This window comes from Corapipo altera, unplaced genomic scaffold, assembly GCF_003945725.1.
Source record: "Corapipo altera isolate COAL_440 unplaced genomic scaffold, ASM394572v1 53, whole genome shotgun sequence".
Taxonomy (NCBI): domain Eukaryota; kingdom Metazoa; phylum Chordata; class Aves; order Passeriformes; family Pipridae; genus Corapipo; species Corapipo altera.
This window is the reverse complement of record NW_020884900.1, coordinates 3,409,387-3,434,149: the sequence shown is the minus strand read 5'-3', so window position 1 is coordinate 3,434,149 and position 24,763 is coordinate 3,409,387. Positions and strand designations below refer to the sequence as shown.

The 24,763-nt window shown below is 38.6% G+C and overlaps 1 protein-coding gene across 2 annotated transcripts in view; it reads right to left on the bottom strand.

The window, feature by feature from the left end:
- PARG (poly(ADP-ribose) glycohydrolase) overlaps window positions 1–24,763 on the bottom strand; it is a 64,152-nt gene that overhangs the window by 39,001 nt on the left and 388 nt on the right. Inside the window, exons 2-7 of one of the 2 annotated variants that reach the window (XM_027649436.1) lie at window positions 21,950–22,016; window positions 18,522–19,499; window positions 16,121–16,304; window positions 14,870–14,992; window positions 13,488–13,571; window positions 12,342–12,416 (exon numbers count right to left, since the gene is read on the bottom strand). In XM_027649436.1, coding sequence (XP_027505237.1) covers window positions 12,342–12,416; window positions 13,488–13,571; window positions 14,870–14,992; window positions 16,121–16,304; window positions 18,522–19,499; window positions 21,950–22,016 — 1,511 coding nt within the window. Of the gene's footprint in view, window positions 1–12,341; window positions 12,417–13,487; window positions 13,572–14,869; window positions 14,993–16,120; window positions 16,308–18,521; window positions 19,500–21,949; window positions 22,017–24,763 lie in introns of both variants that reach the window. The other variant, XM_027649435.1, reaches the window with a different exon arrangement.

Here is a 24,763-nt window from a genome sequence, read left to right as displayed (position 1 = left end):
ATGACCAAGCATCAATAGCCACATCCATGTAACTACAGCTTCCCTGTCTGCCCACGCTCTTCCTGTACAGGTAACATTCCTATGAGGTTTCTGTGGAAAAGAACACCTGAAAATCCCTGCCTGCCCTCAGCCCTCAGCCTCTTGTGACCACTAACCCAGCACACCATCACAGCTGCAGCTTTGTAGACCAACCACTGTCACTGCATATTCTCAGCTATGCTGAGTGCAACACAGAGCCTGGTGTTATCTGTGACAGTCTTTTCAGACTTTGAAAGCAGCAAAAAAAGAACACTCAATCATGGAAAGTAAAAGGATTCCAGGACATGGAGTGCTGACACCACAGCTACATCTGGCAGACATCCCACGATGCAAATGCCAACCTGGGAGAATCCAGCATCAGCACAGAGAACACCTGGGCACAGAACTGAAGGAAGATTTATTTAGAAGGAAATCCTCTTCAGGAAGCAGTGACTTGTACTGATGTAAAATCCAGCATATTTAGAGTGCCATTAGCTATTCTACTTATTTGATGCTGCTGAAAGAGGGATGTGTCATTCTATCCCTTCAAACACATGCACAATCAGCACATTTCACCAGTTCCCATGTTCACCTGACAATTTCCTGAGATCCTTCAGCTTGCTAATTCTACAGGAAAATAACTTAGGGGTAGGGGATAGCCTTCCTCTGCATTAGTAAGTCAAAGCAGCCTACCAGAAAGTCATGCATTATTAGATGTGTGCAGTGTGGGTGGCAGTGAGACAGAACCAGTCCTGCCCCTTGTCAGTGGGCTACAAAAGGCAGATATCAGTTGCAAGTCTTCTCACTGAAAAAAGCAGCAATATTCTACTCAGATTGAAGCTGTTACAACAAGCATCTTACTTGGAAGTCAATCTGTTAGTACAGGAATGTCTGTTTCAATTCAGTAACATACTTTTACCTGTGTACAACCTTTTTCAAGGCTACAACTCTGCAAACATTAAGAGAAAGAACTGAGTTTGCATTTTTAAAAAAAACCTAAACATTTGTTTTATAACTTAAGGAATTCTAAAATATGAAATGGTTGACAACAATTTTTGATAAAGGAAAATACATGAAGTACCATGGTAATTTTGGTTTTGAACAACTGAACAGGTTCTCCTTTCCTTGTTACCCATACATGTCCTTTGCAGCTTCCTTCAGGATTTGAAATAAAAACATATATACACTGTTGACTTTATTCAGCCCTCCAATCATGCAAAATATGTAGGAATTGAATAAAAGAAGGGGTTATACCCTGAGGGAAAAGTGTATGGAATCAAAGTTGCAAAGCATGACTTGTCTTTTGCCAAAGAAATCACTTGGCAATTTGCTCTGGAGTGACTGATTAAATGAACATGACTTAGGGCTCCAATTCCTCAGATGCAAATGGCTCAGTGAGCCGTGGCAGAGGGACAAGCTCTTTGCCAAACCTGCACTGCAATTTAGCAAAAGGAACATTTATACTGCAGCAAAGAGGCCTGACTAAATGCAGCCATAAGTAATGGCCTCTTGTCACTATAAACCAGTCCTCCAAAACGTAACGGACGAGGATCCTGACAGTCCTAATAAGAAGGATCTGCAGTAGCATGGGGTGATAGCGATGGTAGAGAGTTTAAATCTAAATCTGACAGCTCATCAAAGCAAACAAACTGCACATAGAGAACACAAATTTGGACAGCTCCATCTATCACATGGGAAGGCAGAGCCATCATGCCAACAGACAACCAGCATGCTAAGACAGCAATGGCTTAATGCTTTCAATTTGTTTAGTTTTATATCCCCACACTAACTTCCGTGGTAGGACAAGGACCAAGTGAATCATGTTCTTAAGGATGAAGAGGAAAACTAGAGTGCTTCCTTTAGACTTTGTGTCTCTTATTTCCTAATTCTAATGGATTTTGTGCTTCTGACTTTTTCCTTCCCAGCTGCCATAATGACTCATGCTGTAAGTGCTCTGTACCATTAGTTACTAGACTGAACTGCCTTTCCAGTAACAAGCTTCCTAATGATGTTATTGTAAGATGTCATATGGTTAGAGGTGGTAATGCTGAACTAAGTAACTAGACAAACCAAATAACTTGTCTCAAATAAAATATTTCTGTATATTTTTACAGGGCATTTCGAGCCACATGGTAAATATTTCCAAGCTGAAAAACTTGATTTCAAAGAGGTGTAGCAAATAAGGGCATAAAGGGCTGTAAAGCATTGGCACAGGCTGCCCGGGGAAGTCGATGAGACACCATGCTTGGAGGTATTTAAAGAACATGTGGATGTGGTGTGCTTAGGGACATGGTTTAGTGGTGACCTTGGCAGTGCTGAGTTAATGGTTTGATTCTATGAACTGGAAGGTCCTTTCCAACCTAAATGATTCTGTGACTCTGAGACACTGAAACACCTGAGTGTGCTCAAGCAATCGCAACATGTGGCTGCACCTTTACTGCACTGAGCAATGTTGTTTTCATTTTCTCTTCCTTCCAGAGCAGCCTGTACTTACTTTCTTGTTCTCCTGTCTCATACAGAAGTCACATGCTTTTAGTACACTCTTTAACACTTAAACATGGTGTTTAAGTGTTTAAGTTTAAACACTTAAATCCATGACTAGAACACCCCAGTGCCAATAAAACAACCAAGCCACTGTCTATGACATTGAAGTGTTTTACCTGGAAGTAAACCAACCTCAGACTGGCAACCTGTACTCCCTGTCTTCCCCTAATCCTTGTCATGAGTCCTTTTAAACATTACAGAATCCTAAAAGCAGACTTTCTCAATTTCTTAGTTGGAACAGCTGGGAAGAAAACAAACAAAAAAGCCAAAACGAGTTTTTATTGGTTGACTTTAAAAACTAATATATTTAAGTTAATACACCTCCAAACAAGCTTCACTAAGTTGTACTCTCTACAAAGCCTTTTCTTCTGAACAAGGAAGAAGATGAATTCTACTTAAACACATTGTGCCACAACTATTAGTGTATCTCATACCTAGGCAGAGACACTAGGCTGCAGCCCACTAACTCGTATGCTTATGTAAAAAGGACTGCTTATCATAATGTCAAATATTATACATATAAACAGATTGAAACCTATAAGAAAATAAAGAGGGGGGGTGTGTGTGTGAACATTTTAGTTCCCATTTTATTAAGTTCATTAACTTCCAAAACTGCGTCTGCCTCCTTTAGTTCCCTCACAAAACTAATTCAGTAGGAAACACACTTAGCTGTCAAACCCATCCCATTTCTTAAGCACTTGTCTGATTAGAAACCAAAGGGAGGACAAAGTAATCTTTGGAGGAAAGAGGGAAAAAGCCGCAACACTGGATTATGCAGAGAAGAATCTTATTTGAGAGGAAGAATGCTTCTGACATTTATCAAACCCACAAACTGACACTTCAAAAGCAAAAAAGAAGACAGCTTACAAGTCAGAGGTTCATTCATTTTTGTTTAATTCCCCCCCCCCACCTCCAAGGCTCATTCATGTCTTCTGCCAATCCAAGCCTGGAATGATCTCTCAGGTGTATCATCCATAGCAATTGCTGCTTTGTTTTCAAAGCTTTTAAACATTCTAAATAAAATCTGAGAGAAAAATGTGTATTAATTTTTCAATCACCTCTTAATGGTCTTAGAAGCCCAGTTTATACCGAGGTACTGGAAATCTACCCTCAGTTGTTTTCATTACCAGTGAGTGAAATCTCAGTCCTGATTCTCTACAGGTCACCAACAGATTCTATCTGTGTGCTCTTGCAAAGAATTCTATCACTGTTACAGGCATCACAACCATTTCCAAAGCAGTGGGAGAGTCCTGGGATGAAAAGTCAATGACCTTGTTTCTACAGCAGGGCTGTAACATGGGGGGGGGGAAGTACCTTTCACCTGATTGACACAAGAGTGAAAACAATCTGCTTCCAGGTTTATTCAAAACTGTTACCTCTCTAAATACAGTACTTGGGGAAAAATGTTTAATACTGCTATGACTTTAAAACATCTGCTAAAAATCACAGCATTTGAAAGCCATCAGATATTAAATACAACTTTTTTCTACCACTTTTGAAACTGATAACCTTAGCAGTAAAAGCTTCATGAGACAACACAGCTATTACTCTTATGAAAACTGTATTTTCTTTAACATGTCAAAAAAAAAAAAAAGTCAAGCAGAGGCAGAAGGGGAAAAAGAAGGATCCAGTAAAAGTAACACAATAGCATTGCAGATTTCATCAAATCTATAGACTATCTTTTGCTTGACTGTCAGTATTACACAGACTCAAAATAACCAACAATTTGAGAAAAATATCCTGGCCAAATAAGACCCTCAGACCATATTCAGGGTACACACGCTGCCCTCTTTGCAAACCTGCTCTTTAAGGAGCGCATGGCAGCTGGTAACAAACTCTTCAAGGAAGCAATATAAGCAAATTCAGTTCTCCATATGAGAAGAGAGAGAGAAATAAAAACATGGGAGTACAGTTAAAATACACTTCCTTTATGCCTTCATAATCATCCAAACAATGGCAATGCCTTTTTATCACTTCTTTACTTCCATGTACACCTTTTTCATGAGCATTCCTCTTGCAAGCTTTGATCATCAGGGTTTGTTTTGTTGTTTTGAGGGAGGGGTTGGGTTTTTCTGTTGGTTGGTTGTTTTTTTGTGTTTTGTTTTTTTTTTTCCCTAACAGTTCAATACACTATAAATAAAATAACAAAAAATAAAATAAAAAATCCAAAAGCACAAAGCAGCTAAGGAAAGGCCCCACAACCAACAGGAGCTTCTCTCAGTCATTTGGTAGATAGGTGGGCACACATAAAGGATAACTTACACATAATCCAGTGGAAGGAAATCAATCTATTCACCAGCTCTCTGACCCCAAAATAAAACAAAGCAAATATCAGAAGACAGCTTTTAAAACCAGGACATTTATATTTACTATGGGTTTTTTCTTTTCTTTTTCAAACAGGAATTTTCTCAGTACAGTGAAAAACCATGAAAGAGACCCTCAGAATGTCTTCATAAAGATCTTTATTAAAGCATTAAGTATCCACAAACACTTCAGACACAGTGTAAATATAACTCTACACTGGTGTGTGCAGATATCCCTTCCCTGGTAATTCCAACTCAATAGTCACTGAGACAGAGCTTACAAAACACCACTTAAAAAATACTCAACTGTTCTGCTAAGAAAGTACAGAAACCCAAGAATAAACCTGTAACTCAATGTTCTATCTCCTCTGCAAGGCTTAGCTTCTGCTTTGAATGTGTACAAAATGCATACTCCCCCCACCCCAGAAGAGCTCACCTTTTGTTCAATACAGGAATAAATTCCTCTCTGCTACTGTGAAAAGAAAACCCTTCATGGCACACTCAAAAGACCTTTTCAGTTTAGATTTTACAGAGGTAATCTGATGTAATGAAAATTGCTTGAAAACATCTGGAGTAAAATAAAATCCAGCAAGGAGCACTGGATAGGCTATTTTCAGCCTTGGGACATTCTGTTTCTTGCTTAAAAGCCTACATTTGTAGTGCTGACATCTCTATACAATGCTCACTTCTGTTAGTGCTGTCCAGACAATTATAAAAATGACTTATCAGAAACCCAGTCACCAGAACAATTTGGTACTTCAAAATTCCTCCTATTCCAGTATCACTGATTAAAGTCATCATTATTTTCAAGCAGGTCATGCAAACAACAAAACATACTGGAAAGACTGACATGGTTCTTAAGACCAAGGAGACAGGAACGAGGTTCATGAAGTCTTATTAGAACATAAAAATTTACCAAGATATGCACATACTTAACTGTAGTGGGTGTTTTGTGTTTGGTCTTTTTCAAATGAATGAAAATCCAGAGCTCAACCATAATCCAACTAGACTATAATGCATTTGCATCATCTTCAGATGTTCCATTTTTTCAGATGAAGGTTTGAAATGATGGTAAAAAAAATGGAAGTGTAATTTCCAAAATTGTCCAGATGATTTCCAAAATTTCTCAAGCAAAGTTTGAGGTTATTAAGGATAACACCCCACACACACACAAAGGCTGTGTGGTTCTGCCACATTCTGAGTATTTAATTGACGAAACAGTTAATTTTATTCAGTGATATCAAAATGCAACCAACTCTTCTTAGAGAGGAAGCAGACACACTGCAAGTATTTGCACATCTGACTGTCTTCTTCAGTTCTCAAACATTAAGTATTCTCTACCTTAAATCAATTACTTGCATCTGACATTTTCTGAAAAGTAACAAGTCCAGGCCAAATGTGCCAGTATCCTATGTTGTAGTATACATTTAAATGTATGCTACAGTTTGGCCAAAAAATGCACTAAGCATATTTTGTAGATATTATTCCAGATTTTACAGGTTTATATGACAACTCAGTAACACACATGTGCTAGGTGTTTCAGTGAAATATATTAGTTATCTTCTACTTATTATTCTTAAGTGCAAAGCATAAAGCAACAGAAACAAGACTGATTGTAACATGCTACACCACTCCTCACTTTAAGAATATTCTCCTATATTCTGGAACCTGTGTGGAACACCTACAGTAGAAAAAGTGATATCTTAGAAAGCACACATCTATATAAATATTGCTAGGCCAAAATTTAAATAGTAAGCATTTGTGCAAACAAAACATAATTTCTAGTACAATAATTAACTTCAATTTTTCAAGAGAAGGAAACCAAACTTTTGGAAGAGCAAAACGTTTGTAATATAGATGTGCAATATTTGTGTAAAATAAAAAAAGTTGTATTTATACATGAATTTCTTTGTATATTTATCTTTCGTGTTATATATTAATAAGTTTATGCATTTTTAAATGACATTTATAGAAAATTTGAAAGAGGCATTTAGTGAGATTCTAGAAATTTACATAGACACTTGCATGTAAAAGCAGATGGTAACAAAGCCTCACATCACAGCTGTTCTGAACTTCTAAAAGGGTCTAGTATACAGAAGTATTATCATGCAAGTTTTAGTGGAAAGAAGCAAGAAATGGGACTTCTTTTCTAATCCTCTTTCAAAACTAATTACAGCTGTAATTGTAAGGGAAACATTTTGAAAAGTCTATATTCAACACCATGTAAAAGCATAACTAAAGGGTGAAGAAAAATTACAATATATTCCCTCAGCTTGGCAAGTGACTTTGTTTTCTTTCTACATGGCTTTTTATCGGATTTTAGGATAAGCTGAAATTTCTGCCATAAAAAAACCCAACTGCTAACAGTCAATTCTGAGGCAAAAACCAGTGAACTCATGCTTGACTGGAAAAGGAGAAAAAGGAGCACAGATAAAGTGCTCTGGTACGTTCTTCCTTCATGCTGAAGGTCCTTCTCTGTAATTAAGTATAGACAGGGAAGAGACTGGTCTTTTTAAAGAGCATTGTCATGTTTCTTTCAATATGATAGAAGAATCCAAATGTAAAAGTTAAGGCAGCTTCTTTCATAATATAAAAAGATTTCCTCAATGCCTAATTTATATGGGAATCAAGAGCAAATATGCAATTTCTGGTCATTAAATAGATTGATTGGCTTCAAACAGCTTTCTCAGAAGACAAAAAGACCACAAGCCATCCATACACAGGCACTGTAGACACACACACACAATTCTTCCTACATTAAAAGCCAAATCTAACAGCTGGAAACTGAGTATTATATAGTGGAGAGTGTCTTTGTAAAGATACTGATAACATATCCCCTTTAAGTATTCCTACTTGAGTCAAGTAGGCACCAAGGGTTTAAAGTTCTACAGATAGCCTGGAAAAGCATATTTTAAAAGACAGAAGTGCCTTCAAGAGAGGTTCATTTAAAATGTCAATTACCTTTATTATGTTTTCCTCCTAAAAGAGGGCAGTGTATAGATCCCATGCCTTTCAGCAACACCTCATATCAATGCTACACCACAACGGGCCCTGCATGACAAAGCCACTTCTGTCTCAACTTCAAACCAGAAAAGGCATAAGAACATAAAAGTGGACAAATGTTCATCAAAGCCCATCAAAAAAAGATGCCTCAAAAAGTCTAACAGCAAGAAAACCAAGTAATCAGCAGCACTTCCTCACAACACTCTTTGCTTGCAGTAATCAGTCTGAGAAATTTCCAGAGTCCATCACAGTACCTGTGTCGGTGTCAATGGGATTCTTCTTACAGCAACTTCTCCAAATCCCTTCAAAACCTGATGTAAGGCCACAGCATCCTCTGTGTTCCATGACAAGGGGTTCCACAGCCTTCTACTCAGTACCCCAGTAAATAATTACTTTAGTCTGGTGTTGAAACCTTTACCCAGTAGGAACACTCAGCTGCTGTGCCCTAACTGCTGTACTAGAAGAAAGCACAGCCATTTCCTCTTTACCCTCTCTTACATTCCTTTTGGGCACCACTGTTATACCCATTACTCACATCTCTCTTACCTAAGATGAAAAGGTGAAATTCTCCTAACTTATTTAGACATTCCTCATATGGGAACTATTAGATACCTTTACACCATTCCCACTCCTCTCACTGGATCCTCTCCGTTCCACAGATACAAACTTTCCACTGAGATGATCAAGATCAGAGTCCAGAAGAACAAAAATAGTTATGGATACAATGTATTGTACCCTCCAGGATGTATTGTGATCCATTTTTCTGATGACTCACAGAAGCTCAGAGATAATCACTGTCTACGCCACACAAATTTACCTGAACTCAATTTCTGGTCTACACTTAAGAGATCAATCAAACTTACATCAAAATTATTGGCAATTTCCAATACACAAATAAGCACCAAAGACTACAGTTTGTCTTCTAATCACATGTCTAAGGATTGGATATAATCCTTTTCAGCACTGAAGAGCATACAGACATCATTTCACAAGTAACATTTTAAACAGGTATTTGGGGAATCCTAAATGCTAACTCCCATTTTAAGGATCACAGAGGTTCTCTAACATGAAGGTTCCTGAAGCTTCTCAACATAAATCCTACTGACTTAAGTTCTTGTATACTATGCAACTAAAACTGAGTTTAAAGGAAGGATCACCTTTCAAGAAAGTTATGCCCTGCTAATACAATGTCACATCATTTTCAGATTAAAATACTCCTCTGTTCCTGAAAGAGCAGGACAGATGCAAGCAGTAAGAAGAAGAGTTATGTTTAAGCTCTATGAGACGTTAAAGCAATATAATAAAAATAAAGCATGTCCAGAACAAGCAGGCCCAATCTAAAGCAGCAGACCACATGACTATACTGAATGACAGAACCTTACTTCTTCCTTTACATGAAGTTGCTGCCGTTGCTGATTAGTCTAAGGCCTAAGTCTTTAATGACTGAACCAGACTTTTTATTTCACACACTTGGGAAAAAGCAAAATAATTTTGTCTTCCTGGAAGTGGAAGGGCAAATCTGCAAAAAAAAAAAAACAACAAAAACTACTACAGTACATAGCACTGTTGAGCAAAAGCGTGGAATTAATACCAAACTCATCATCATTCACGTAAAAAAAGCTCATCTACAGCACATTGTGGGTCCCAATACAGCTCCATCCATAGTGGCTTCCTCACTTTTCCTTTTCTGCTTCTTGCTTACTCTTTCCTAAACTTTTCCTAGGTAAGTCCTGGAGAAACAGATGCAAGGATGACTTTCAAGTGACAAGAACTTTGCACACAAGAAGAAAAATCTTCACACTAATAACTTGCAGCCACTAAGCAATAACTTGAATAAATCCTAAGCCTGTCTGTCAATATTAACAGATAGATGGCAAAACAAATTAATACAGTGTGGAAATGCTTTAGAGGACAACAAAACTATCAGATGTCTGAAGCAAATAAGCCACCCAGATCTTTATGTACATTATTCTACAAACAAGTTCTATGTTCTATGTATAAATTCTATGAATTTTTTTAGAAGAAACAAACAAAAAAAAATCCAAGCTTCCAAATTTACTTGACTATACAAACAGGAATTTTACTTCCACACATAAAGTGACATTCAAAAGAATCTTTTGAGAAGTCTGAGAGCTCCCTCTTCTGCCAACACTTTGAACAACTGCAGAACTGGTCAGGCTATCTTGTTTTGGAAAAAAATTCTGGCTCACATGCATTTTATGTATTTATTTCCTATTAGTTAAGAAAGCTGAAAGTGTTTTAATCCTAAAGGAAAGAAACTTAAGACAAAGAAATTGGTAATTATTGTTATTATAAGACAATTGAATTGAATCTTACAGAGTAGGGTTTAAAAATAATGCATATTTTGATCGTGTAACTTGGAAGGAAACTACTTAAAATAGAATCACAATGTAGACTGACAAGAAAACCTCCAAGAGATTAACAGATTAGGTGAACAGTGTCCATAATCAGAAGTTACAACAACAAATGGCTTTTTATAATTTATCAAACACAGACCTAATGAGGTAATATCTGAATACAGTGGCCTCCAATCCCTGAAAGAGACATCATTAGATTTGAGGACACAGCTCTCTTCCAAATCAGACCACAGAATTTTTGGCTAAGCATGCACTGAAAGTCCATAGCACCAAGGAATATAAGTAAATATTTACACAACCAGACTCTGCTCTAATCTTTTTCTTTGAATATATATTTGTGTCTATTTTTCCTTCTGTTAAGCTGCTGCCACTCCCTCTGGGCTGATTACTGAAGGCAGCTTTCCTTTCAACCAACCCCCTCAACCTTCACTGGGCAAACATCACCTGAAACAGTTCCCCTGTACTCTCACAACTGTGGGACAAACACGAAAATACAGAGGCCCTTGGTATGCCCTTAATCACTGACTGCCAAATACAGTAATTCAAAAGCACTACAATTCACTAGTTTGTATATTTAGGTCATTTCCACAGAAGATGTCAACATACACTCAAGAGCTTAAGTAGACTGCAAACAGTCTTTGAAAGCAGATGTCTTGTTAACTCGAAAATCTTGAAGAGTTCACACATCCCTTTATAATACAAAAGATTCAAGTATTTCTCTACAAAATGTACCACGTCCACGTGGTCTGTTCACTAAACTCAATACATTCAACAAAGCAAGCCAGGGTAAGATTTTGCTCCTCTGGTCTACAAGAGGCCACTGTGTCACAAGCACTTCACTCTTTCTTATTTAATATACTGCTGCACACTCTTTAACTTGGTCTAAAATCTGTGTATGAAACAGCCCTCCCCCCTTCATCTGGTAACCCCACAAATAAATCATCATTCCCAGGATACAGAAATTTCCTTTTCATCCCAGTGAAAGACTGATGCCCGAAACACAGTTTATTTCCCTACTGTCCCTCTCTTCTCTGGAGACAGCTGATATTACTTATGCTCTCTGGCTGATGATCTCTGGATCTAATCACCCATAGATTCCAAAATCCCAAATGCACGATATGAACACGCCAGGACAAGCTCAGTTGCGCTTGTAGCAATATGATGCAAACCTGGTACGTTCCTGAGTCAGATTTTTAACTAAACAGGACTTGCAGTTTAAAACATCCTAATTTAAATATGTGTACTTTAATAACACAAGAGTGAACAGTTGAACAGGCCAAGTGAATTTCAGATGGTACAAGCATCAACAGCAGCAAGGAGGTCAAATGTCCACACCTCTACCATCAAGCCAAGGCGGCCCAAAAAGAAGAGAGGCTCTAGAGGTGAGAGGAGGGAGCACTAAATCAGCAGGATGGGTGAGCACAGTAGCTCTCAAGGCTTGCAAATATGATACCACCAGCATTTTTATAACTACCTTCTGTCAATAATAACAATACTGTGCTGCATGCTAAAGAAAACTCATTCTGTGAAAGAGTCCCCACAGGCAGGGGAAACAGGCAACAGAGAGAACACCTCCTCTGACCCCATGACCCAAGCAGACATCTATTTACACACACAACTAGAGAAATTAAATTCAAATCAAATTTAGTTTCCACTGAACCTTAATAGAGCTTAGCAAGCCCCTCCCAAGAAAACAAGCACATGTGCTTTAGAAGTACTTCTGAGTTGGTGGAATAAAAATACAATTTCTACTGCATCTCATTTAATCTCCCACAATGCTTTAATTAGAAGTTTCTGATTATCAGTCAGGATTGTTTTCATAAAACAGAGAAAGGGCATTTCTCACCTTACCTTCAGTAAGCTTAGGTGTTATTGAAGTACCCAAATTACATGTTTAAGATTTAAAATTAACCCAGTAGATAAAGCATAATTATTGTTTCAGTTGAAGTTACCAGCCAAGTAGCTGTTCAACTAGATGATGACTGCAAACCCTTTACTCTTGAAAATGGAAATAAAGCCAAAAACATTGAGGTATACAGGCAAAGTAGTCACTTTTATTTTACTTTTCTTCCTACTTTACATCAACTTGTTTTACCTTCTCACAGAAGTCAGTAAGAGCTGTGAAGTCCCATTTCTTGGAATAAGCAACGTTGTACCTCAGTATGGCCTCCTAGGGAAAGAGCACAACAAAAAACAGAGTTTAGAGATAATTATTAAGGGAAGAAAAACCAGGTCAGGAAATGCCCTTGTTGAAGGAACAGCACCATCTGGTGGCTAAAACCTGCCAAAGAGCCCACCAAAAATCCATAACACTGTATTAATAAGGTGCAATTCCATGATACTGAACCCTCTATATCAGGTTTAGCATTGAATAAGCTTCAGTCTACAGGCTTTTTCTCCTAGCACAAAACAAGACAAGGCATGCTTGGATCTCCAACACACAACATCAATGGTTTGCATCCCATGTTTGCTCCTGTTAAAAATACCAATAAAAGGTGTCTCTCAGCAATATGGTAGAAGTTGTACCAGTTTAGGGACTTAAAGAAACAAAGTTAAATAGGCCCTCTACAGCACCACCACCTTGAAAAAATTCACAAGAAAAATATACCAAATAAAACAGCATTGTCAAGGGGAGTCTCACCAGCTGCTGGGGAAGCACTATTTATTCATTTAAAGTTTACCTGTAGCTTTTGCATTCTCCTCCTTTCCCTGCCTTTCAGGTATAACCTAAATTACATTATTCTTCACAAAAAAACATAATACCAATTCTGAGCTGCTCCAAGTCACCCTTCATGTAATGCAACTACAAGTTATCAACAGAGCTCTAGTCTCCAAACTCTACAGATTTTTGTCAGCAGCTTGAATGGCTGCAATTCTAGTGGAGTGAACTGAAGCAAAAGTTACTATTTCAAACTCTCCCACCTGTGCATCCCCTACCATCTGGCTACAGAAAGCCCTCATGCTACATTTACCACAAACCAGTAGATACTGCTGGACAAACACAGCTTTATGTAAACTTAAAAAAGACAGTAATTTTAATAATACCTAATAAATTCAGTGGTAACACTCAGGACTCATTGAGAACTTAAATTCATTAGGTAATCCCTTGAAAAGTATAGATTTTTTTAATAATTTATCAAGTAATGAAACAAATAGGTTTGAGACAGGATCACTATTAGTACACAGAGAACCTGAATGTACTTATATGTACATGGGTTTGATTTCAAACTGACAACCTTACCTTCAAGTCATGCGAGCAGGTAAATTTGTTAAGTAAGGCAGTTTGGATTAGCTCCCATCGACTTCCAGCAGTTCTATCTCCATTCTTTAAAGCAAAAGCCCAAAACAACGTCAGATTAAGTTATCCAAAACAGAAACACACATTTACTAATAATTGTCTTCCTTCACATATTTTTTTTAAATAAACTTTGCTTTATTTGTAAAGTTCTTAAAAAATACACATCTTTTGAGTATCTGCAAAGTAACTTCTGCAACCGCTAGTCCACTGCATTTTACTTCTGCAAGACTTCATTTTTAATTCAAGTATTCACAAAATTCATAGAGCTCTTTTCCCACAAACACAGCACTCATCTTCATGTCATCTCAAGAAGGACAAATAGTGTTCCGCACATTCCTTGCAAAGAAAGTGAATTTTGAGGATAAAACATGACCACACTTTATAAAATCTGCAACTCAAAAACATAAACTGAACTTTATAAAAACGTAACTTCAAGAACATTAAGGGCCTGGAAGATAGAAGCATATTGCTGTGGCTGACACTCATGCCAACCCAAATTTAAGACATCCTGTGACACTTTTCCCCAACAGAAAGTTGTATTGCCCACTGCAAGCAATAACGACATTTCTTCTGAGACCACCACATCTTGACTATTTCTTACAAGGGCAGAGACAAATCATCTTGCTCATCTGGCAGAGAAAGATCTACCTCATCAACATGTTATCTCTGAAACATCAAATAAATTCATATTATGCTCCATCTTTGAAATTGATAAATGAAAAGGCTGAGTGTATTTCATAGAGGCTGTAAGAATTTTCTGTTCAAGAGTCAAGTACCAATAATCATTACACAGTTTTCACTATAAGACACACTTGCTGATTTTATTCACTATAGTCTGAAGTATTTCAGTGGGTATGTTTAAGTAAGTCTCAAGCAGTGACAAGAAATACCAGATCAACAAACTATTCAGGGCCAACTCTAATCTCTGCCACTGTTTTAGCAGAACAACAGACACACCTCACTATCAAACTGTGGTTACAAATTCACTCACATCTGTTGGCATTGCAAATTGCTTCACACACACACAAAATATATACCATATAAACACATAAGTAAATAAATACATGATTTATAAGGAGCTTAAGCTTCCACTCCATTTAAGCATAGAAATATACACATCATCAACTCATTCGCTAGGTAAAATAATTACCAGGGAAAAAAGTCTTCTGCTCTGTCTGGAGCATCATGACCCAGAATCCAGCTTTTCAGACTTCATTTTCTCATTCCATACACAGCTTGACAACTGAGCAAATGCAGTAGACTGAAAGCTCATCTATGTGTAAACAAACTTATTTGATTACACAACTGTAAATACTTAATCTTACCTCATCCTCTACAGGGTATAAATTTTGTTCTGAGCAGGGCATTTTAACATGCTTGTTGTCCCACAAATCTTTGTAGTGAGTTGGAAAAGGTTTAGGTACCTCTCCTTCCCTCAGAAGATCTACCTGCAACACAGAAAGAGAGGGGGGAAAAAGCTCAGACTCTACTTTCAAGTTTCTAAATGGAAGAAATAAAAAGCAAGCAAAAACATAGTTTAAAAAAGCTCTCATCTACAGCCACCCTTTTAGGAAAGGGGTGAGCTACAAACTGAACACAGTGGATGTTCAGTTGGAAAAAAATCCATCTGTTAATCTTACATTATACTTGTTGAAAAGAATGCTACCTCATCATTTGACCTCTTGAAAAACACTCATGTAAAGGTAATATATTCAAATACTATATATCCAATTACCAGCTAAAAATTTTCTCCTTTATGAATTTAAGTATCTACACAGTTTCACCCAAATATTTTCAAAATATAGTTCCAAATAGTCATGTTCAGAAATAATATTTTTAACCTAACACTGAAAAGGATGAGAAATTATTATAGATAGAGCAATATTTCCAATTTTCTCCACATAACATCAGAAACATAAAACCAAATAACACAATGTTCTTAAAGACTTAATTTGATATACAGCCCTCAGGCAGAACTGATTGTCTCAGAATGTGTGTTTAAACTCAAGGTGCTTTTGTTTTGGATGGGATTTATCCACGACCCTACAGGTTTCTGGTCACATTTTATTTCAACAATAATTGGACTGAACACTACTCCAAAGGATTAAAGGCAAACATATCAGATTCAATCTAAAATGAAGTGGTAAAATTGCTAGAAATTTTTCTTCATTCTTTGCTTTTTCATATCTTGAACCTAAACCAGAATCATATCAAAATGAAAACACAGAATGAAAATGCTGGAAGTACAAATTTTACTTGCAGATGTATTTAAATTCCCACAGTTTATAACTCAGACAAGGAAGCACACACACCCACATGCAAAACAAAAATACTTCTTCCTAAGAAGACACAGGCAGTAAAACCATAATTATGTTTCTTGTGGATCTTAATATCCTAATTCTGTGCATCAGAAAAGTCCATTTTCAGGAAAATCAGTTGCCCGAGCCCACTCGCAAGGAATGGCAAAGAAACAGTATTAGCAGGATGCTGAAATCTAAGACTAACATTTGTCATTTCCCATTCCTGAACAGTTCAGTAAGGAATCTGGTGTCAGGTGACACACTGAGCCATCATACCCTGACAGTCACTGTGTGATTGGCGGAGGGGCGCAGGTGAGGCAGACGGGCCCCACACGTCGGCATCCTCCTCATCTCCTCGATCGGTGTCCCAAACCACTTCTTGTTACTTGGAAGAGGAGGTGGCACATATTTAGGAATCTTCCTTCCTGGCCTCTGGGGTTTGAATTCGCACTTTTCTTTCCTGCTGTCAAAATAAAATGCGTTGAAACATTTTATTTCCACTGAAAAAACCTGGTAGGCAAATACACAAACTTCCACCCCAGGGTTACAATCATAACAGAGTCACTTTATTTGCCAGCCTTTGCTCTGGCACCAGGATAAAGCTCTATCTGGGGAAAACTCCCACCACCACCAACCTCCTCCTCCCCAGCACAGACAAGTACATGATGTCTACCAAAACACTCTTCTCTACAGGCTGCAAACACCTTCACAGAACTGCAGTGGGTTATCAAGGCAGGGTATTCCTCTGCAGAGCCATCCTTCCCAACAGCATCTCTTTATCCACGGACAGGAGGCAGACTCAGTGGTCTGCATCTGTCAGGCTACCTTCTACAGCCTTTTCCCAACTGTTAGAAAACAAATGTGTGCATGCACAAATGCACATATTCCTTCCTCAAAGTGAAAATTAAAAAAAGAAAAAAGCAAACAAATTTTTTTTGCACCCTTTCTCACTGGGGTTGTATTTCTCACGTCAGGCATATAATACTTGCAATGGAAGTAGACATTTAAAAGCAATCAAAAAAACCACTTGCAACATTCAAATATATGCAAAAGTAGATGAACTAATCGTCTTTAATGGTCAAAGGTACTGGCATGGATCTGAGATGTTTTGGGGAAGAAAAATCTGAACCTGCTGTATGTTTGACATAACACACTGAGTCCTGGCCCCTGTGCACAACCCTGGCACAGCATTACTGATGGCTGAAACCTGCTTCATACAACCTGCTTCTTCCCCTGCAAGTTAAGACCTGGGCCAGTCTTATCTGCTGTAGACCTGGTCTAACAAAAACCTTTAGTAGTAAACCTTTAGGATTTTCTAATCACCCTCTTAAGCACTATAGGCAACACCACTATTTTTCCTGGCACTGAGGTTTATAACCTTCATATTATCTTGTTTAGGCCCCAGAAGGAAAAAATCATCTCTTCATAGCCTCACGTTCTACCTTACTGATTATTCTGTAAAGCACTGACAGAATTCCCATCTATCTACAAAAAACCTCCCACTTTTGCATGAGTTTCCCTTCTCAAACATCAGTTTATTCTAACACACAATGCTCTAGCACTGAAAAATACAAGCCTCAACCTCTGCTGCTTTGCTCAACAGCAATTCATTTAAATTAGTGAAAAGAGAACTCCCTAAAGCCATTATTTTAAACTTGAAAACCCCCCTTTCCAGACTTTTTTTGGAAAAAATGGATGAAGAATTTGCTAAGAACCACCTTTCTTTTTGTTTCACATGCTCAGTCTATTCTTAAGATTTCTCAAATGCAAGCTCCTGCCACCCATTAGCCACCCCCTGTCAGTCTCTTTTCCATTTCCTTGAAAAGTTCCTTGTCCTGCTCCTCACATCCAGAAACTATGTCCCAGGAAAGACCTGTGAAACTACTTCCTTGCCTTTCAGGACTTGAGTCTAGTGAGGTAATTGCATGTTATCCCAACACACACAGCCCTTTTGTTTCTGCTCACTTCTTAGCTGCTAATTCACTTTCTCAGCTCCCACTGCTATCTAAGCTCTTCAGAGCAGAGATTATCCTTTTGTCCTTACACAACACCTGGAGTTCAGTCCTGTGTCATGCTCACGGCTTCTATGTCCATTGCTGTAGTGTGTAACCATGGGTCCTTCTCTCTAACAAATTATGGATAAAGCCAAACAAAACAAACAAACAGATCTCTACAACTGCTTTCAAATGTAAAATTTTTCAGATCTATTTCAATCAAAGCATCAATAGCACTGATGGTTCAAAGTAAGATTCACTATTTTCGACAGGTAAAACTAATAAAACCAAAAAATATCAGTTTCTTCAAGTATTTTGAATTAAATACTCAATGCTAAAGATACACTCCATAAAGCACTCCTGTATCACCATTCATTTTCAAGCATTAAGAATCCCATGGTTTAAATCACTACTTTGATAAAGAAAACCAACTTCTTACAGTGCCTTAATCCTCAATTTTGACAGATCTCAAATGATTTTAAAAATTTCACTGGACAAACATCTCCTTTAAAGGCACAAGTAGTCCTATTAAAAATAAGTTCAATCTTATATCAGAGTTGTCTTTTTGTCTTTAACTATATTTTGCAAAACTCTTTATATAATCCAGCCTCCAAAGTTCTGTGGCCAAACAGGAAATTTTCGAGCATGAAAATAACAGATGGAGCAGACAGATGGAACACTACCTTTTCTCCTCAACTTTAGGTATCCTCATGAAGTGAGAGGTGATTTTGGAGTCTCTCTTCACACTCTGTTTTGCACCTTTGAATTCTGATGATGGAGCAGGAGAGATTCCAGGTGGCTTTGTATGCAGACCGTCCTCCTTAACCGAATTATCTGTTTCCTCAAAGCTTCCACAGACCTTGGTAGAAAATCGTGACTTTCTAGACTCCAATTCAGCATCCCCATATTGAATTCTAAAAGATTTGTTTATGGATTTTGACATATTATTCTCCTCTCGCTCATCCAGAAACGGACTTGTTTCTTCATCAGCCTCTGACCCATGGCAGCTATTTTTGGAATTATCTACATCCATTGGTGACTCTGGTTCACTCTCTTTCTCAAAAGCAGGTGAGTCCCCTGAACTGCTCTGACATTTTTTCCCAGGACCTCCAAGCTCAGGTATACAGGCATCACAACCAGCATCTGAAAGTGGACTTTCTGGAATTACATCCCCTTCCTCTTGTTCACCCATTAAACAGACAGAATTGCAACTCTTCGGCTTCTGTGAATGGCAGGAAGCCACCTGTCCATCTGCGTCACTGTCTTTGGAGGGAGGGTTTGTATTTGCTGTTTTCAAAGACTGGCCTGATGACAACTTCCTCTGAGTCCAACTCTCACTGCTTTCCTCACAGCCCCTCTGGGCCTGCTGGCCAGTTTTGTGCATCTGATCAATGTTGGCATTTTTAAAGAGGTCTCCAGACTGCGGCCCCTTCACAGGATCTGTATCCAAGGCTGTGTCTTTGTCCTCAGCCTCCCAGTTACACATGCTGCCCGTCTGAAGCAAATTTACAGGCTTTGCACCAACTTCCACAGACATTTTTGTGTAATTTTGCTGACAAGTGCTCTCTAGATTTTTCACATCATGCTCACAAAAGTTCTCTTTTTTAATGGAAGTCATCTTGGGATTTACTTCAGTATTGTTATTAGTTTTGCTGTGTGAGCTGCAGAAGAGAAGTCAGGGAATTCAATGTCTTATTTCCAAAGGAAATTTCTGTAAGTATTTTTTTTAAGGAACAATGATAACCAAACAATAGCAAGCACAGATTTTTACTCATTCTACTCTGTAAGTGAGAACTACCAGGATCAACAACTTTTACTGCACTGAGGAATGTAGCTCACTAGCAACCTATTTCCATTTAAAGGCTCCAAAAGATGATGAATCAGTTGCTTACCCTAGGAATCTAGGCGTTATCCTTATTTTCATAACTAAACAGTATGAGGCTGCAACCCTCATACTGTTACAGCAAAATAGCTAAATATTTAGCTATTTTCTCCAGACAAAAAAGCATTAGAAGTCATGATAAAGTCCTCCATAACTTTCATTTTTATCTGTTAATACAGTGAGCAAGGAAATCAGTGGGTTTAGGGCCTTTCCCTCAGAGCTACAAATTCATCTTTTAGAAGAGTAGGGCACAGCAGTCCAAAGTCTAAAAAACATCCAATTACTCTCTTACTTTTATAAACAGCCCATGACTCTTCAAAAAAAAAAAAAATTCATCATACAAAGGCACAAGTGTAAAATATATTTAGAACTGATAATAAATTTAAAAGATATATTACATCAGTTATTTTTTAGGAAAAAAATAACCTGATTTGTCCTTGTGTAGGACAGTGCAGGATAGAAATGTGTCCTAATGGTTACACAGAGAAATGAACTGAGCTTTGTATGAGCAGATGAAACTTTTCAAGAAGACATAGGAAAGTCATTTCACATTTATGTACTAATTTGTGTGTCCATGTACTGATAAAGAAAATTACTCAGATGGCACATGAATATTGAAAAACCCCTGATTAGTCTTGGTGAATACATTGCTCTGAACAGTATCTTCTCCTGAATGTATTGCTACAACTCTATATATTACCAATGCAAACCAAACTCTGTGTCTGGTCATTGCCCAGCTTCCCATCTACAGTAAAAAAGAAAATATGCAATTATCACACAATCCTAAATTCAGCAACTGAACATCTCAGTAGATTCCTGAAGGCATTAATTCTCTCCATGAATGATAACAGACCTCTTCTAAAAGACCACTCAGGATTAGAACAGAGCATTCACACCTTTACCACTCCAGAACAAAAAAGAAAAAAGGGGGCTTGAAGCAACAGATGACAGCTTGGAAAGGATTTTACAGGGGTTTATGTTATGATAATTTAATTTCCCATGTCTGCATTTGTTCCTGAAAATTTTGATGAACAGAAATGAAACTTATGTTACTGGTGCCATCTGAATTACTCTTTAAAGGTACTGACAACATGTGTTGCCAACTTGAGATATCAAATCTAACACAAGGACAGAGTTTAAATTAAAATTGTGACGTTAATTGCAATAGAAAGGCATATGAAATGTTTACACGAATAATCTGCTGCTTAAAACTGAGTAGGCTGTAATTTGTTAGCAGGGATGGAGGAACACTATTCTAAAGGGAATTTAAAAAAATAATTGATTTCCTCCGTAAGCATCCTTTTAACATCCCTGATTTACTGCAACCTGTGAGCCTCTAATTAGCTCTGCATACTTCTGTATTAATCATTAGGATGAGTCTTCCCAGCTATTTTAGCACTGATAGAGATTTCAATTTGTATTTATTAGGAAAAACTCAATGAAAAATAAACCAGCACATTTACTGGCAACTATAGAAAAATATTATCTGATATTGCTCTGCACCAGACAGTTAAACTCTTTGGAGTTTAATTTCAACACTGCCTTGCAATCATTGCTCTGGACAGCACATTAGCAAAAAATACCAAACTTTACCTGAAGTCATTCAGCAGCAAAACTTTTGGAACATCTTTCATAAAATAACCGGAATGCACATTTGAGCACCTGTAAATTCTGGCTGAAACTAAATCAAGCTGGCCACGTTTAAACTACAATCACAGTCCAATCAGACAAACCAAAATGTAAAATAGCAACAAAACTGTGAGTTGACCACAGGACTATCAGCCAAAATCTGTAACTATTAGTGCCCTATTTTAAACAAAAATGAAAGCAGAGCTGTTGACCAAGGACATAGTTTGATATTACAGCTAACTTGATCCAGTGCTGACTGCTACTGGAAGCAAGTCCTGCTTTGCCTCCCTCGCTGTAGGTTCCCATCTTTTTCTTCGTAGGAACAGCCGTGGTTTTTCACCTAAACTGTGAGATGCTTCAGGAATCTCTGTCAGCAAAAAGTCTGGGTTTGGGGGTTTAGAGGAGAGGGATGGGGGACTAGTTAGCTTTATGTAGTGAAAGTCTTTCAGTTAGTAACTCAAGAGGATGTGCCAAGGTAAGGAAAGCAGCAGAACTGGGGCTGCCTCTACTTATCCAGCTCTACTGGCAACCTGCACCTGTACCTCCCCCCAGGCCCACTCACAGAACACGACTGTTGAACAGGTGTGCTGTGCATTTTACCTTTTGGACTCCGTTGTCTTGGGTCTTTTATTCTCCAACCAACTGGTAATTGTCTGCTGTTTGCAAACTGAAAAACCACAGTTCACTGGTTACTACATGGAACACGATAAAACTGCAACATCATTGCACAAGAATAAGGTAACTTGTACTGGATTTGGATAAAACACCTCAATTAAATCCTCATTAGCATCTCTACTGCAGGGAGCATCCAGACACCAGCAGTATTAAATCTGCTGTCGCTTTTGTGATGATCTTTATAAATTCCAGGCTTGATGTGTGGTGGGGTTTTTTTTTTCATCCAACATCATTCTTTTAATATCATTAAAAGGTTAAGAATATACAGTGAATGTCTAGGAAAAAAAAAAAGGGGGGGGGCAATTTGAACTTTCCAGCCCTCATTACCTTTAATCACCACCACACCGAGTCCCAAAACCTTCTGCTGAATTTTGGAACAAAGAGCCAACATGACACAGCTTAAAAGAAACAAAGAATGAACAACTAGACATCTTAGAGGACCCATCCAAGAACCTTATTTGTATGCAGCATACTGGGAAACATAAGGCTTAATATAACCATGGCACACACTAGAAGTTACAAGTGCTCTGAAAAGGACTTCTTCTTTTCCCCTCCATTCATAAACAGTTTGAAAAGCTTTTCAGTGCTTACTACTCAAAAACAGCAACAAAACAAAGGACAGAATTTTTTCAGATTTACTACCAACAACACAGTTCCAGTCTTATCTGTATATTTTTGCACCTCATACAAGCTTTCAATTGAACTAATTATGCAGAAACCTGGGTGGGGGATTAGTGAGAAAAAACTCAAAGCAGTTATTTCACAACTGGAAATATCTTCATTAGCATAGTGTGTTTTTAGTTGTGTTTTGTTAGTTTTATTTAATGGTAATTCTGCAAACGTGGCAACTTCCTTCCATTTCCTTGCTTTCCATTTGCCAAGAGAAAGTACCTACCTGCTACTGCTGACTGTGCAAAGTGTTTACTCAATGCTTTCAACTGGGTAGGTAACATTTGTAGTGTCCTTATTGTAACAATAGTTTTGCAGAACTTAAAAACCAGTACAGCAGACCTGGCTCTTCTAATTTAACAGTCACTAGGGGCTTTTTCTGCAAATGGAGGTTGTGTAACTTGTATCAAAGGCAGCTTAGGCCATAGGTAACTTAAGAGACATTGTTTCATAAACACTTTCCCACAGCTGGTTATCAAATATCCTCATCAGAGGTCAGAGAATTTCTAGAATGAGAAGTAATCCCCAGAAAATGTTTAAATGGTTTTAGGTTCCTCTATAATGGCACAAATAATAGTGCAAAATTGCCATTATGTGCCTGGGTGACCAGGGAGCAATGCCAAGGTGTGTGTAGGTTACAAGCACAAGGATACCTGTGCCATAATCAGTGTTCCAACAAATGCTCAGCCTCACCACACTCAGACAAAAATGGACAGATTTTATGAACTACAATACTTTTACTTCTAAAGACTCACTAAATTGAAGTCTATTAGTCATTCTGATTACCAAATTTCACCTTCCTACATTTGAAGTGTTAACCCAAATTAAGGTAAGGGAAAAGAAGCAGCCAGAAAAAAAAAAAAAAAAAAACAGCCTGAAAAGACATGTGAAAACATGGGACAAATAAACCTCTTCAAAGGCAGCTGACTAACTCCTGAGGTATAAACTCATGTTGAGGAAGAAATACTTATTCATAACACAATAAAAAGAAATCATGGCAGCAGCATCACAACCAAATGGCTTTGGACTGAACTTTAACAACTGAGTAACCATGTAAGCCCTACAGCACACGTAACAGCATCACTTTTTGTTACAGAAAAGGTGGTGAAAACAACAGGCAACAAAAAGACAACACAAACTTACTTTCAGGGTAAACAACAGAACCAGACTTTGCTGTAATTTTTTAAGTGGTGTCTAAATTTCTACTCAAGATTCCCCAAATCATTTCCATAAAAGAAACCACTCCCCACAGTCTACCTCTGAGAAAAACAACTTACTTTCCAACTCCGTAGGAGTGCACACCTACAACTGCGAACTATTATCTGCTCAAAGGCGCCTCTTAGCTGCTGGTCACTGGGGTTTAACTCATCAGCTACAGCAAATCTGTTTGGGGTCTTTTTCCCCTTCCCTCCATTCCTCTCTGTTCCTGGAAGAGGCACTTTGTCGTGCATTAAAATTTTATTCTGACAGCGTTGGCTCCAAATAAGAAACAAAACTAAGGAAGCCACGTGGGAACTTTTCCGGGCAGCTCTGCGAGGCGGCAGGAGGAGCAGCCACCCCTGCCCGCCCCACGGGGCCAGCAGCGCTCCGGGCCGGCAGCCACAGCCCATGTGGGCTCCTGTCACTGCTCTCGGCTCTCCCTGTGACAGCCCGGCACAATCCCCGCCCAAAGCCATTTTTCCTGCAGCAAGTATTCGCCTTCTCTCCTACAGAACACGCTCCCTTTGGCGGCTCGCACCTCTCCGGGATGGTTTCCGCTGTCAGTGCAAGTTCGCAAAGACTCGGGCACAAAACCAAGCTAAAGATCCTGCACCCAGCGCCGTCTCCAAGGGAGAGCAGCACACACTGACCAGCGGGCTCGGCTCCTCGGGACACGCCGGGAACCGGAGCGGGAAATAATTCCATTCCGAAGGAAGGGCAGCTCCAGGGAGGCTCCGCGCACAGACACAGGCGGGCTCGCCGCCGAGGGATGCCCGAGGGATGCCCTGCAGCAGCGGCTCGCAGGGCTGCCCCGGGCGGCACAGGGGGACCCGCCGGCCCGTCCCCGCACGGCCACACGGAGCGGCACAA